The sequence below is a fragment of the Rhincodon typus genome, unplaced genomic scaffold (assembly GCF_021869965.1).
Source record: "Rhincodon typus isolate 14 unplaced genomic scaffold, sRhiTyp1.1 hic_rhity00002632, whole genome shotgun sequence".
NCBI lineage: Eukaryota > Metazoa > Chordata > Chondrichthyes > Orectolobiformes > Rhincodontidae > Rhincodon > Rhincodon typus.
The window spans coordinates 2,191-19,064 of NW_025968270.1; the positions used below are offsets into that span (position 1 = coordinate 2,191).

General features: G+C 39.7%; 1 protein-coding gene across 1 annotated transcript; it reads right to left on the bottom strand.

The window, feature by feature from the left end:
• Positions 1-734: 734 nt before the first annotated feature.
• Positions 735-16,603, bottom strand: LOC125481574 (transmembrane protein 144-like; the record flags this gene model as incomplete). The annotated part of the gene is made up of 4 exons (XM_048593301.1): positions 16,498-16,603; positions 15,083-15,219; positions 9,119-9,316; positions 735-857 (listed from the first exon to the last, which is right to left on the bottom strand). Coding segments are annotated over exons 2-4 (418 nt in total), but the record flags the coding sequence as incomplete, so codon positions are not given.
• Positions 16,604-16,874: the final 271 nt, after the last annotated feature.

Genomic DNA, 16,874 nt, shown 5'->3' on the forward strand with positions numbered 1-16,874 from the left:
TTGGCAAATGCAATTATACAATCAATACAGATAAGTGTGAGGTGTTGCACTTTGGATAGTCAAACCAAGGTAGCACTTATACAGTAAATAGTAAGGTCCTGAGGAGTGTTGTGGAAAAGAGGGACCTAGGAACACAAGTTCATAGTTCATTGAAAGTGGCGTCACAAGTAGATAGGGTGGTGAAGAAGGTATTTAGCACGCTGGCCTTCATCGATCAAGTTGCTGAGTACTGTAGTTGGGACGTTGTGTTACAGCTGTATAAGTCATTGGTGAGTTCGCATTTAGAGTATTGTCTATGGTTTTGGTTGCCCGATTATTGAAAATACATAGTTAAACTGGAAAGTGCATACAAAGAAGATTTACGAGGATGTTGCCAGGACTAGTAGGCTTGAGTTAGAGGGACAGGTTGGCCAGGACAAGACTTTATTCCTTGGAACGTAGGAGAAAGAGGGGTGACCTTATTGAAATGTATAAAATCATGAGGGGCACAGATAGAATGGTAATTCAGACTGTAACTTTTGAATATCTGGATATAATCATATATTGGTGCAACACCTGAAGTTTTGGCACTATTTATTGATTAATAACAGAGAGGATCCATTAGCCTTTTATTTTGACACAACATTCAATAGTCGAAAATGGTCTACAGTAATTATAAAGACCAACATTAGGCAGCAAGTGCAACTTCATCTGCTTTTACAATGACTAAAATACAATATGGATCATGCACTTACCAGTAGCCCATAAAAAGCCACCCAACATAGCAAGGGGCCAAAACTCTGGGCATTTCAATATTAAATTCACAGCCAGAGATACAATCCATATTGCTGCACAAAGGATCCACTGGAAAAACATCCCTAAAACAAAATGCAATGAGATTTGTATTAATATCCTTATTACAGGTACTTATTTCCAGTCTCCTCTCATTTTCTTCTTTATACACTTCAGGTCATGAAAAGCTCTGCACCAGACAACAATCCCACACTAGGTTTCACCTATCTTTTTGACCTACATTAGCATACTGCCCTCAGAAATTTCGAAATTCCCATTCTCATATTCAAAAGCCTTACCCTCTCTATTATTAGAGCATCAACTATCTAGCCCTTTCCAACATAGAAACAAATGGCTCATTCTCCAGATGTGCATGTCTACCTCTCTTCAAACTACTGCTGTACTATAAGCCATCTAGGTCTCATGTGCTAGGAGTACCTCCTGAAAATCGTCTGCCACTACATTACTATTTCTTTATCCAAAAAACTCTAAGACCCACTTCTTTGTCTCAGGTTCTAATCAGTCCTCCTAGCAAAGCCTTCTGACATTTAGTGTCTTTATCACGTGAAATGCCGAAAGGTAGTTTTACTAATTGTATTATTTGGCAAGACCAGCATTGAAGCAAGAGCACTGCAGAGGTTAAAAACAACACAAAGAGAACGAGAGACACTCAGTGAGTAATAGGAGATCACCAAGAGGGGAGATCAATGTCAAGGAACAGTAGACAGTGAAAGTCAAGCAGAAGGGGAGAACCATGGAGAGAAAAAGAACAGTAGAGTGATAGAAGCAGTGAGACCCCTAATGGAACAGAATGAATGCTGTAGGAATTTAAGCAGTGATAAAGATGGTGAGAGGCTCTGAGACACTAGCGAGAAGGGGAAAGAATGTGGGCATAAAAGGAGGAGGTGAGAGAAGGAGAAACTCAGAATCAGAAGAAGTAGGGGAGCACTGTAGGGATCAAAGGAGCAGTGGACAGTGAGAAAGACAAAGACCAACAGGAGAGGGGAGCACTGTGGGAAGAAAGGAGTGGTGGAGAGAGTGAGAGAGACTGAGATACAAGCCAGGGAGCGAGGGAAAGAGAGCGGGCAAACTGTGGGATGAAAGGAGCTGTAGAGACAGTAAGAGAGACCACTAGGAGAGAGGAAGCACTGTGGGAATGAAAGCAGCAGTGAAAAAAGTGAGAAACACTAACAGGAAAGGGGAAGCATCATGGTCATCATTGAAGCAGTAGTCAGAATGAGAGACACAGAGACCTCCAGAGTAAATGAAAGGAAAATGAGGCAGATGATTGGTTGGTGTTTGTTTTTCTCTTTTCTATCAAAACTCAGCTTTTTGTTTAAAAGAGATGGGAAATCAAATTAAAATACTGCAAATAGCATGTCAATTAACAAGGTTACAAGTTCAAAACAGCTAGGAGGTTATCATTTAAAGTAATAGTTCAAACCGGGTACTAGTTGAACATTAAAGGAGGCAGTTTTCGTCATAGATGGGCATCAGGGACTTATTGCTTGTAATTCCTGCACAGTATGGGAACTTCATGAAATTTCAATTATCTTGGGTGACAAAGTTTGTACAAAGTACCTCGAGCTGCTTGAGTTCGAGCTCAGGATCCCCAAGCTCGAGGGCAGCTGGAGTCACATGGGAGCGTCAGGGAGGATCAAAGTTTCCTAGATTGTACACTACAGTTGGTTGCCAACCCTCAGGCAGTGAGACTTCAGGGTAGTAAGTGCTTGACCATCAAGAAGAGGTAGGAAGTTTCGCAATTTCCAGGGTGTGCACATTCTCAAACAGATCCTTAACTTTGGAGACTGCTAGGAGTGACAATACTCTGCAGGAATTCAGTGCAGACTATGACACCACTGGCAAAGGAACTGTACAGGTGAAAACAGCAAAGTGCAGAAATGCAGCTGTTCCAGGGGATTTCAGATAGATGGCTAATTCCATAACTGTCATAATGAGGCCTACCTGGTATAAAGCTTCCTTGGTGCCAGGATAAAGAACATCACAGAAAGGATGCAGAATATTCTGCAGGACGGGGGGAACAAACAGAAGGTATTTGACACATCAGTCCCAATGACATAGAAGGGGCAGGTATTCAAAAGAGACAGGTTGCACCTCACTAGGGCTGGACCTTGCAGGAAGGTTCAGTCTTGTGGTTAAGGAGCGTTAAAACTATATTCACAGGGGGAACCAGCATATGGAAGTAGAAAAGAGGAGAATAGTGCACAGCGTTAAAATACCAGGCAGTGTGAAGGAAGGGAATAGTTTGGCTCTGGATAGCTGTAATAAAATAAAAATATTAAGTTATTAAGTAGTTTATACTGTACAAGAGAAAGTAATAAATTTTGCTAAGCCCGTGTATGAACGTACAACATGGGTAAATAGGATCGGAGAGTTACAGGCACAGATTGCCATCTGATTTTGTGTTTATAACAAAGACCTGCCTCAATGAAGGAAAGCTCTGGGTGTTAAGTATTCCTGGCTACAAGCTGTTCAGTAAAGATAGAAAAGGAAGGAAACAGGGTGAGGGTGACAGAATTAATTAATTTCAGTGCTGGAAAGAGAATGAGAGCGATATGTCCCAGAGGTGTCAAGAACCAATCTTGACCTAAGAAATCCAAGGAACAAAGAAAGTTGTGACTACATTGCTTCTGGTAATCTACAGCCCTGTATCCAGTTGGAAAGATGGACAGCAACACAATTACAAAGAAATTACAGAGATGAGTGAATTATAGAGTAGTCATAACGGGAAACTGATTATCCACATACAGACTGGGATAGATTGTAAATGGGAGTGTGACAAAAGCTTCAAGAGCGTGTTCACTATGTTCCTTGCACAGCTGCAATAACAACAATTTGGACTGCTTACATACAAGATCTGCTGTAGAAATTAAACTGCAATGGTCAGAAATCAGATGAAGTCTCAGAGCACAAAGGTATAATAACTGCTAAAAACAAGAAGGGAGAAATACCATTAAAAAATTAAATTGTTGAACCACAATATATGCAATATATTGAAAAATATGAATGATCTGGACACATAATTTCTACAGAAGACCTGGAAATGGTGAGGATGACTGAAGTGACAGACAACAAAATTGCTGGGCATAATACTTACAGAAAAGATAGGGCAGGGAAGGAGAAGAGGCGAAGTAACTTTGATAATTAAAGACGAGAGAATGGTGGCAAAATACAGATATAGAAAGACAAAGAATCCATGAAAATTAAGTTAAAAGCTTAAAAAAAAGTTTTATCATTCTAATAGGAGCACACAATAGATATCAAGTAGGGAATTGGAGTTAGAAAATAATAAGAATAATAATGAGAAGTTGACAGACAGGAAGGAACAGTGAAAGGAGAAACAGTGTTTAAGGTTTTATTGCATGTATAGGAGGGCTCACCCAGTACTTAAGAATTCTAAAAAGGATCACAAGTGGACTGTGCAATAGTATTAAACCAGAACAGACAGGAGAAGCAAAAGCAGGAGATCATCTGAGTAGCAGTGAATGGAATATAGTCAGGCAAAGTGTGGTGCTATAGTATGGGAAGGAACACATTACGATCAATGTGGAACTAAGGAAGATAAGCTGAGAGAAAATGTGCCAAATATAGAATAGAAAAATACTGAGAAATCTCTAAAGGGATAATATATAAGAGTTTAAGGGATGTGTTTTCAATGGAAGACAAAAAGAAGCAAACTAATTGTGGTGAAACATTAAAGAATAAAGAACAGAAAAAAAACTAAGATACTAAAGAACACCATATGGTGTAAGGTCATAGATCATGTTAAGAATATGTTAAGGATTTTCAAGCAGCAATAGAAAAGGAAAAGCTACATTGTTTCAAGTCAGGATGGTGTGAGAGTTGGGAGGGAACTTGCAGGCACTCGCATTCCCTTAAATATGTTGTCCTTGGTCTTCTGGGAGGTAGAGGTCATCAGTTTAGATGTTCTTGAAGGAGTCTTCGTTGCTGCAATACACTTGCAGATGGTATGCACTGATAATAAAGTGATCAAGCAGGTTGCTTTGTCTCAAATAGTGGCAAGCTTCCAGAATGTCGGAGCTGGGCTCATTCAGGCATTTGTTCAGTATTCCAATCACACTTCTGATTTGCCCCTGGTAGATTGTACAGGTTTTGGGAACTCAGGTGGTGAATTACTCACCATGGAATCTCCAAACTTTGCTGAATAAAAACCAAAACAACTGCGGTTGTTGTAAATCAGAAACAAAAACAGAAGTTGCTGGAAAAGCTCAGCAGGTCTAGCAGCATCTATGAAGAGAAATCAGAGTTAATGTTTCGGGTTTGGTTCGGAGTTGAGGAAGTGTCACCAGACCTGAAACATTAACTCCGATTTCTCTTTATAGATGCTGCCAGACCTGCTGAGCTTTTCCAGCAATTTCTGTTTCTGCTCCAAACTTTGCTCTTGCAGCCACAATATCTATATGGCTGCTCCAGTTGCATTTCTGGATAATTAATCACAGGATGTTGATTTTGGGGTAGTCAGAGATGATAATACCTTTGAACATCATGGGGAGATGGCCAAATTCTCTTTTGAGGGAGATAGTCATTGTTGGGCACTTGGGTGGCTCAAATCTCCTTATCCCAAGATTGAATTTTGTCCAGGTATTGCTGCAGATAGGCATGGGCTGTTTCACTATCTGAAGAACTGTGAATGGACTGAATGTTGCAATACCCTATGAACATCCCCGCTCTGACTTAAGGTGGAGGCAAGTTTGTTGATGAACCAGCTCAGGATAATTGAGGCTAGGATTCAACAAAGAAGAACTCTACATCTCCCTCACCTTTGGCAGTCTGCATTGTCCTTAACGGGTTTTGCGTGTAAATTAATTAGTTGGAAAATATGCATAATTTACTGGTAGCGGTTAATAGATGAAAAAATACCATGGGTGATTTGGTGTTGGGAAAGAAATGTTCAATTATGTAAAGCAGCATTTTAGATTTTAAAGAAAAATAAACAAACAGCGTTGGGGTGTTCTTGTGATGCAGTGGCAATGTTCTAGCTTTGAGCCAGGAGGCATGGGTTCAAATTCTACCTGCTCCAAAGGTCTATATAATATATCACTCAACAGGTTGATTAGAAAATATAATAAAGAACCCCAGCAGACATACCATGGGGATGATATGATTGGCCTCTAACAACTACAAATATTTTCATTTGCTCTAGGTACAGCACCAAACAGTGCATAGGTCCTCTCACTTTCCTTGTCTGCTACACCCCATCCTGATTCTCATTTACTTTAACTTTGCTGCAGTTCCCTGACAAAACACTTGGTCAAATGCTGCCTTGATTTCAAGAGTAGTTACTCTCCTGTTATATCTTCTATTTATCTCTTGTAGCAGGGCTGGAATAAGATCCAAAGCTAAATGGCCCTGACAAAATCCAAACCAAGAAATGGTCTGCAAATTATTGTTTTTGCCTGATGACACTATTAATGACACTTTCTGATACTTTGCTGATGTTTGTGAATGGATTGATAAGGTGGTAAGTGGCCAAACTGAATCAGTCCTGCATTTTGTGGATAAAACACTCCATAGCAATTTTCCAGGTAATTAAAATGATGAAGACAATATATGGGATACTTTTCTTTATTGACTGAGTTATACACCAGGGGATGGAGGGTGATGGTGGAGGGTTTTGTTTTTGGATTGGAGATCTGTGACCAGCGGTGTTCCGCAGGGATCGGTGCTGGGTCCACTGTTATTTCTCACTTCTCTTAACCATTTGGATGAGAATTTAGGAGGCATGGTTAGTATGTTTGCAGATGACACCAAAATTGGTGGTATAGTTGACAGTGAAGAAGGTTATCTAAGATTACAAGGGGATCTTGATCAATTGGGCCACTGGGCTGAGGAGTGGCAGATGGAGTTTAATTTGAATAATTGAGAGCTATTGCATTTTGGTAAAACAAACAAGGGCAATACCTACACAATTTATAAAGAAACATGAAGATAGGAGCAGGAGGAGGCCATTTGACCCTTCGAGTCTGCTCCGCCATTCATCATGATCATGGCTGATCATCCAACTCAATAGCCTAATCCTGCTTTGTCCCCATAACCTTTGGTCCCATTCGCCCCAAGTGCTATATCTAGCTGCCTCTTGAATACATGATAAGGTTCTGGGGAATATTGTCGAACAGAGAGACCTAGGGGTTCAGGTACACAATTCTTTGAAAGTTGCATCACAGGTAGACAGGGTGATCAAGAAGGCATTCAGCAGCTTGCCCTCATGGCACAGATCGCCGAGTATGGGAGTTGGGACATTATGTTGAGGTTGCACAGGACGTTGGTACGGCCTCTTACGGAGTACTGTGTGCAGTTCTGGTCTCCCTGTTATAGGAAGGATATTATTAAGCTGGAGATGGTTCAGAAAACATTTAACAGGATGTTGCTGGGACTAGAGGGTCTGAGTTATAAGGAGAGGCTGGATAGACTGGGACTTCTTTTTTCCCCCAGTTGGAGAGTAGGAGGTTGTGATTTATAAAATCACGAGGGGCATAGATACCAAAAGTTTTTTTCCCTAGGGTGGGGAATGTGGAAACAAAGAGGCATATTTTCATGGTGAGAAGAGAAAGGTTTAAAAGGGACCTCAGGGGCAACTTTCTCACAGAGGGTGATTCGTATATGGAATGGACTGCAGAGAAAGTAGTAGATACAGATACAGTTACAACAGTTAAAAGATATTTGGACAGGTACATGAACTGGAAAGGTTTAGAGGGATGTGGGCCAAACGCAAGCAAGTGGGACTAGATTTTTTTTGAGAGATTTGGTCAGCTTGGATGAGTCAGACCAAAGGGTCTATTTCTATGCTGTATGACTCTACAACTGCATAAAATAATAGATGATCTGCAAGAAAAGTACTTCAAGAGAAAGTTGTGGCAAAGCGGCAATGTCACTCGACTAGTAATTTGGAGCTCTCAATTAACATCCTTGGGAATTAGAACAAAGAACAATGCAGCTCGTAAACATGCCAATCAGCCCTCCCAGCCTGTGCCAACACATTTTGCCCTTGCATCCTAAATCTGTCTTCACTTACAGGATCTGTATCCCTCTATTCCCTTCCTATTCATGTATTCGTCCAGGTGTTTCTTGAATGTTGCTATTGTGTCTGCTTCCACCGCCTCCTCTGGCGGTGTGTTCCAGACACTCACCATCCTTTGTGTGAAAAACATGCCTCGCACATCTCTCTTAAACATTCCCTCTGCACCTTCAACCTGTGTCCCCTAGTAATTGATCCGTCCACCCTGGGAAAAAGCTTCATACTTTCCTTACGTCAGCAGATCCTGAAATTTCAATTCAATAAAATCTAGAATTAAAAGCTAGTCTAATGGCAACCATGAGAACTAATGCATGGTATGGTGTAGCAAACTACGGAGAAGGTGACAACTGATTTTGGGATTTACTACTGTTTTGTATACTGAGGTACAATGAAAAGTGTTGTCTTACATGCTTTATAGGCACATTGTACTATACAAGTGCATTAGGGTAACAAGATTGTCTCTTGCACTCTATGTTACAGCTGCCGAGAAGGTGTAGAGAGAGATCAATGTTAATATTTAACAGGTTCATTCTAAAATCTGATAACACCAAGGAAGAAGCTGTTCTTGAATCTGTTTGTACGTGTAGAGAAACTCTGAATGGCAAATGTGGTCTTTCTCATTTTTATTCATTATGGGGATGTGAATGTAACAGGCTAGGTCAAGATTTATAACCTAATTGATCTTAAGTTGGTGGTGATCTGCCATATTCTTGAAGTACCATTATCCTTGTGGTTTACATCAACCCATAATGCTGTTAGATAGATGGAACCTGGTGTATGAATTGAGAACAGCACCACCTATAAGTTCCCCTCCACGTGCCTGCAAAGCACAAAGCAAGCATTAAAGAATCTACACATTTCTCTTAGTTTTGATTTCCTTAAGCTTGTGAATGGTAATACACAAAAGGAAAAGAAAACAAAAAGAGTTAAGGAGAGGAAAGCAACAGATAAGAGAGAGGACAGAGGCAAAAGAGACATAGAAGCACAACAAGATGAAGGCAGAGACTGATAAGACAATGGCTATCTTATATGAAATACCAAATGCAGTGGAAAACTACGAAGTAGTTTTAAATGCATTTAAAACTAAGTTACAGTATGTCCATGGTCTTGTGTGTTACCACCGAGAGGATTAGGAAATCAAAACTGAGAATTGCATGGATTTTTCAATACTTGCTTTGTGTTTTCAGATTTTCTTTTCCATCTAATTGATCAAACATTCAGCAAGATTTGTGTAGGTCGCACGCCTATTAGATAATAAAAACTTTCATGAAAACAGTATTGTATAGTCACCATCGCCGGTATCAAATTTCTTCACAGGAACAAAATTACTTCCAAAGAACACGACTGCAACAGCACAGGCAATGAATCCAAGTTCCAAATGATTTTCATTCTCCCCAGATGCTTGTCTTGTGCTGGTATCCTTTCCCACGATAACTGTGGATTGATCCCTTGGAGGAACAGCTGTGATATTGGGCCTTTTCCAATCATCTGCAAGAAATCGTAAATTCCATAGAATAATGAAACATATGCAGTACATCATTCACTTTATATCCTGCAAGACATTTGGGAGGTGGACATATAATGTCTGCTACATGATTACGGAGAATATTTTCCTAACAATTTATTCAAACTTTGTAACCAGCACATTGCAAAGTGCAACCAGATTTTAGAGGTGGGTTAAAAATACAAATCAAAACAAAAACTCTAGTTTGAGTGCAAGCATCTTTCATTCTAAAAGAAAATGCTGCTCTACAATGAACCCTTCTCCATCCCACTACCTAGCTTTGCCCACGATGCCAGCTTAATTGTTGACTTACCTCGATGTTTTCTAGCCACCTTCCCCATCTAAAAGAAGTTACTTCTTTAAATTGCATTATCACACATTTGTTTCACAACAGGAAAAGTGGAAACTGGGTTCAAATCACTGTGCTAGAGATCAAAACTGTCTTTCAGGTCTGATGGCAAATGCAAAGTTATCTCTGTCCAATTAGTCCCAAGATGCAATTCCTGCTGCATATGCCATCAAAATAAATTTGCAACACCCCACTGCTTCTTTTCCTTTTCAAATAAAGGAAATTGGATTATCTTTGGAAAAAAATAAATTAAACAAAGTCAACATATAATTTCAACGGTCACATTACTTTAAATACATTCCAAACACCAAACAGGGAATATTAAACCATAGTCAGCGCTGACTTGCAATTAGGTGAAGCCTGACATCCTAAAGTTATACCAAAAAGAAATCAGACAGAATCAGAACAGTACTGAGGGACTGCTGCAACATCAGATGAGGTATTAAGCTTATGGTGGATATTCAAAATTCCATGGCACTTTTTGCAGAAAAATTGGAGAGTTCTGCCAACACCCTGTTTGTGAAGTCTTGCCAGTGCAAATTGACTGTCATGTTTCCTACATCATAAAAGTGAGAAGACTTCCAATATTTGGGAGGCTGTGTTCTCAGAGAAATGGGGAAGTAGTATTGATGTAAAACAGGAAGCAGTTTTTAAACTATGGCAGGATGGTCTAGGAACTGGGGTGGTAGGGAATGACAGCTAAGTCGTGGCAAGGGGAATGTTGGGAGTGTTCAGTAAAACAGTAGTCAGGGTGGGCATTGAGAAAGTTACTCAATGTTTCAAAAGTACTTCATTGATTGTGAAATGCTCTCTCTGGGATGGGTTGTGAAAAACAAGTTTGTTTTTCTTTAATTTAAAGGGATGAGCTCTTAATTTGTTACTCTTCCATTAGCAATTGAGAACATTTCAGAAGGCAGTAATCTTTTATCCCTTCCCTGGGATATGGGTTTTGCTGGCTATGTCCGCATTTGTTACCCATCCTCAATTGCCCTATGGAAGGTGATAGTAAGTCACCATCTTGAACTACTACAGTCCACATGGTGCAAGGATATCCACAGTGCTTTTAAGAAGAAAGCTCCAGGAGTTCGGTTAAAGGTTAAAAGTTGGGATGTTATTTCTAAATCACTGCTAAGTTAATATTGACAAATGGCTGTGCACACAGCGCTTTACTTTATTAAATGTGGGGTGTCTATGCAGTGGGTCAATGAAAAGCCCCAGCAGGCAAATTCAAATAAAAGATTGAAGACTTAGTTGGGTGACAAAATGATACCATGCAGAATTAGCCCACAAGCCTCATGTTGTGTTTCACTGGTCTAAAACAATTTTGCTTTATTCGAACTATATTTCCTGTTGTTGTGAACAATTTCAATTTTCTGACAATGGTTTACTTTTAAAAAGGTTCTGAAAGAACTCTGTTTAAAATTTCACCTCTAAAATTTTTGAAACTACGTGGTACATTGAACTTACTTCCAGAGGGTCCTCAGATTGAAAAGCTAAATGTCGGCTAAATGAAAAGGACCTTACTGTTGGAAAAATTGGATTCTTCATTTCTGAGAATAAAAAGTGTGGGATTAAAATATACGAAGTGATCTATTAATAAATATACCAAACTTTGGTATGTTTGAATGACCAAAATTTAAATAAGATAGAACTACAACTTTGAGTAACTTCAGATGTGCTGATAGAATGTGTGACATTTAGTAGATTTTGTAGGTATTCATTCTAACATGCACATTGCAAAGTGCAACCAGATTTTAGAGATGGGTTAAAAACCTAATCATGAACCTGTAACTCCGATTCTAGTCATTACCTAAATGATTGCAATACATTACTGGGTCAATTAAAAAACCCGAGAGTACTGCTTTGGAGGTCCTGCTTTCCAATCTCCTTCATAACTCTCTGAAACCTGTTTTCAGGATCTCAAACCCAACCCTCCTTCCTACCTAAGTCATTGGTACCGAAATGGACCACAACCTTCGGATGTTCACCTTTCCAGATAAGAATGTCCTGCGGTGATTGTGACATACTTGACCATGGCAACAGGGAAGCAACGCACCATCCTGGAATAATGTTTATGCATGCAGAAATGTGGTGTCAATGACTTGGTTCTGTCCACACTCCATCGAGGAACCACCACCTCTACCAGTATTCTAAGCAGAAAACCAATTTGAGCAAGGTTCTCTTGGATTGCCTGCCAATCTCCCATTTCTTATCTATTTGCGATGTGACCATCTTCCTAAACATGTGATTCACATAGTCACCTGCTTCACAGATGCGCTGTAATGAGTTGAGCCATTGCTCGGGTTTTGAAACTTAGAGGTCACTTACTGCCAATATGTTCAACTCAGACACATGGTGCATCCACGACTTCTCATTTTCCACAAACTATACATTCCACTTGGTCAAGCTGCCCTGTCATATTCTACTAATGTCATGCTGTACTAACTATTATAACCAGAACAACTCAGCCATTAAACACCAACAAACTCCATTCCCAGCAAGACACTCAATGGGTTTGAGGCAGATGTAAATGTGGTCATGCCTTTCCAAGAACAAACTTGAGATCTCTGCATGTAGTTCAGAGCATGAGACAAGCTCAACAGATGCATATAGGATTTCAAGAGTTAAACCTGTAAAAGTCAAAATGGCTTCTTCATCGAAGTAGAGGAGGTTCCTTGCTCATAGAATTATACTCTTTATCACTAGTCAATAGTTAAAGTAAAGAGGTATAAAGTTTCCATGAAGTCAAAGGGATGGCAATGTGAAAAATCATAACAAGTGGATAGTAGATTTTTCTAAATAACAGATTATTAAATTATAACCATTAGAATGGGACACTTAACATCTTTAACTATCACCTAATTATAGAATTCTGAAACTGTTCCTCGGCATCCACAATTTTAGCTACAGACTTCACTTTTTCAATTCAGGTCGGTTTATAGGATAAAAGTGAAGGGGTCTTGTGGCTCAGTGGTGAATGCTGCCTCTGTGCCAGGAGGCCAGGGTTCATGTCCAAACCTCTCCAGAGGTGTGTAGAAACATCTCTACACAGGTTGACCAAATAACATCTATATAACATCACACACACACACCCACACAAACATTCACACACACACACTCACTCACACGCACACACTCACACATCAGTGTAAATAGCTCTTCCCTTCATTTACAATCTATATGCATAATAGAATTAATGACAAATAGAAGGCCTATATCCTTCATTTGATCATCCACTAAAATGTCAGCACTAGTGAAATGTGAGGGGAAAATATAAATATCAGTTTCATAAGAGTTATCAAGAAATGACTTTCGGAATTTTATATTCAACAAATGTAATTTAGCATTCAATAAATGGGGTAATCTGTAATGGCAACACAGTTCTTCGAAAGAGCTTTCTAGTTCTTCATTTCATTCACTCCTGGTATGTAGGTATTGCTTATTGAGCTAGCACTTATTGCACAGCCCTAGTTTCCTTTAAGAAAGTGATCATGAGCTGCCTTCTTGAACTGTTGCAGTATAGTGCAGGGAGACCTATAACACCCTCAGGGAGGCAGTTCCAGGTTTTTGAATAAGCAGCAAAGGAACAATGATACAGTTTGAAGTCAGGATGTGCATGGTTTGAAGGGCAATTTGCACGTGGGAGCATTTGTAACAAGCCTGTACTGAGGTCAGGAGCCAAGTGGCGCTGGCAGAGCTCAATTGAGCATCAACGAACAGGTTGTTGCAAAGGAAACTAGGAATGTGCAACAAGTGCTGCCTGACAGCACTGTTTATGGCCCCTTCTATCACTTTACCAATGATCGAGCATAGACTGATGTACTAATTGGTTAGGCTTGGATTTGTCCTGCTTTTTGTGTACAGGATGTATCTGTGCAATTTTCCACACTGCTGGGTAGATGCCAATGTTGCAGCTGTACTGGAACAACTTGGTTCCACCTTCCTCTATTTCCCCAGAGCCTGAGATTTGGTCTCAAATTCACTGCTTGATAGAATCTAGCCTGGATTTGCCACTTACAGAGTCAGCAACCTTCAAAATTTGTTGTATCATGCATATTAGTTACTTAAACGAATGCAAACTACGGCCAAGCAAAGGGCACAGTATGGAAACCACAGATGCAGAAGACACAGACTCCTGTGTGCTTCAGTACAGACTGCAGATTGAATCTGAGCACTTCCACTCTGTGGGTCAAAACCAATGCTGAATTGGAATTTGGGCCCAGCACTAGGTCTGAAAGTAATCTAGGCCCAGTTCTTTCTGTGGCGTTTAGCAACAGACCAGAAATGGTATCTTGCACAAGCCTGAGAATATAGGAACAAGAGCAGGTCATTTAGCTCTGATTTCAATATTCGGTGAGACCATGGCTGATGCCTGATATAACTTTATATAGCTGCCTCTTTACATATCCCTTACAACTTGGTCAATTAAAAAAAAACTCAAATTTAAAATAAGCATTTAATATAGAACCAACTGCCATTTATCAAAGACAAACCTCTAACACCCTTTGTATGAAGCAGTAATTTCCAATTTTAGTCTTGAAAAGCCCAATTTTCATTTTTTGACTATGGACCCTGATAATCCTAGATTCCTCAACAATAGGAAATATTTTCTCACTTTCTACCTTGTTTTCCCATCTCTGTCCTTCTGCTCTCCTTAATGCCTTGGCCTCTTCTGTTTAGCTCAATACCATGCAGGAGATGTAACTGAAACTATACCTGAACTTATAGGAAGTGAAGGAAATTAAATGTGCTCATCCATAACTTCCAAGTCACTTCCACAGACAGCTCTGATACATACCTAGTCTTCACTGGTTTGATGTAATATACAGACTGTTCTAGCATACACCTGATGTTACCTATTATTCAATCAGTTTTGATAGTCAAAACTAATAAATATTAAAAGCACAATTAAGTAGACAGTTGATAGATGGTTGGTGTAAAATTTTAAATTTTCAACTTGAATATTTTAGTTCAAGTTTAAATCAAGCAAAAGTGATGAACTTCCAATTCCCTCTATTGTTTGCAAGAAATCTGAGCAAAATTAGGTTACTAACACACAAATCAGTTTCATTCCTGGCACAAATTCACAGGTCATAATTATAAACAGCTGGATAAAGCTTTTCATTCCATTTTAGCCATGGATCATTTTTCCAACACCTGGAAATTGGGGGTGATTGGTGGGGCAGGGTGCAGTGAACTGGTCTGAACAGACTATCAATATAAACAAGGCTCTGCCAGCACCATGATCATGGAAGAAAAACAAATTAACGTAGCATTTCTCTGCCCTGCTCAAGCCTATAGCACTACCTTTAATTCACAGCAGTGCTGCCACTGACATCAAATTTGTGATATAGTTACCACATCCAACAACAGTAAAACTAGTTATGTTCAGCACTCCTACCTGAATGGATATCTGCGTCTTCGTCACAGCTGATAGCAGGCACTCCAAAGATGATGCTAAAGCAATAAACTAGTGCCCAAAATGCCAAGCTGCTCATTTAGTCAGGTTGACGTACCATACAAAACAGAAATTATTTCCTGAAACCAAAGGAAACATTTTAAAGAATCAGTGCGTGTAAAGTTTTTATGCAAAAAAAAATCAACAATTATGAAATAATTATCAAATAATTCCAGAATTAGGGATGATTGCTTCCAATCCCTGCAATTCAGGATGTCTGTAAATAACCCGCACTGGAAATCTGACCTGGAACTGGAAGTCAGATTTGTTATTTCTTTATAGAAGAAAATTGGGATTAGCATGTCTTTAGCGGTAGGTATGTTGGTGCAGACTCGATGGGCTGAATGGCCTTTTCATTGCTTGAAACTACAAATATTGCTGTGTAAATGCAAAGTTATTTGCACATTCACTGTACAATAAAACTCCTCCAAATCATAATTAACAGCTTTATTTGCTCTCACCAATGAGCTAAAAAGAAATAAAAGATTTGTATTTATGGAGCACCTTTCACTTTCATGCATCTATAAGTACATTACAACTAAATGAGTACTTGTCAACTGTAGTCACTACTGACAAGCAACAGCTTTACCTGTGAACAATACCAATAGTTAAAAATCTAGCATTTTGAATTGTCCAAGCTTAGTGCTTCTCAATGATCAGCCAACGATATTTGCAGAGTCAAGAAAACAGTCCTTGTTTTTGGTTACTCAAGGGCAATCAAAGGTTGTCATCAGAGGTTCTGAAGTTCAGCCAAGGCCTAACTGAACTGAAGAACAGGATCGAGGACTGAATAGCCTACTCTTATTCCTATGTTCCACAGTCAATACATATTCTGAAAGGATGTATAGTTTGCACATTCACCCATGACTGCTTGGGTTTCCACCAGGTGCTACGGTTTCCTCATATAGTCCAAAGATGTATAGGTTAGGTGGATTAGCATGGTAAATATGGAGTTACTGGGATAGGGTTGAAGGCACAGTTGGTCTGGGTTGGATGGATGAATGACCTCTTTCCACACTGTAGAGATTCTATGATTAAAAATAATTCCATGGAGATGACATGAAAAATGTTAATGGATGATGTCATGATCACTTAAAAATATCTCAGGAAGATGAGGGAATGACACATCAGATTTACAGTCAAGTAAGATGGAATTTGAGAGTTTAGCCTGGGCCATCTCAGTTTCACGGGCACAATTGTCAGTACTGAGGCACACTTCTTGATTGCTTTCTCTCACATATCACAGCAGTCCTGTTGGTGTCACATTTCAGAGCTTCTATTCAACTGACCAACCAATAACACTCCAGTTTCAGAGTTTGGTCACTACTGGGAAAACGCAGCTCTTTACCAGTCATCACCTTTAGTCTTTTGTAGGATGCAAACATCAGTGGTGTGCGCAGCATTTGTTGCTCAGCCCCAATTACTCTTGAACAAAAGCAGGAATTGCTGGAAAAGCTTAGCATGTCTGGCAGCATCTATGGAGAGAAATCAGAGTGAATGTCTCGGGTCGAGTGACCCTTCCTCAGTTCTGATGGGATGCAAGCATCACTCATGAGCTTAGCATTTGTTGCCCATCCCCAATTACTCTTGAACTGAATGGCTTGCTAGGCCATTTCAGAGGGCAGCTAAAGTCAATCACAATGCTGTAGTTTTGGAGTCTCATATAGGCCAACAGATCAGCCAAATATTGTCAGCATCACCGAAAAGTGTCCCTTACTCTTCCTCTTCCCTCCCA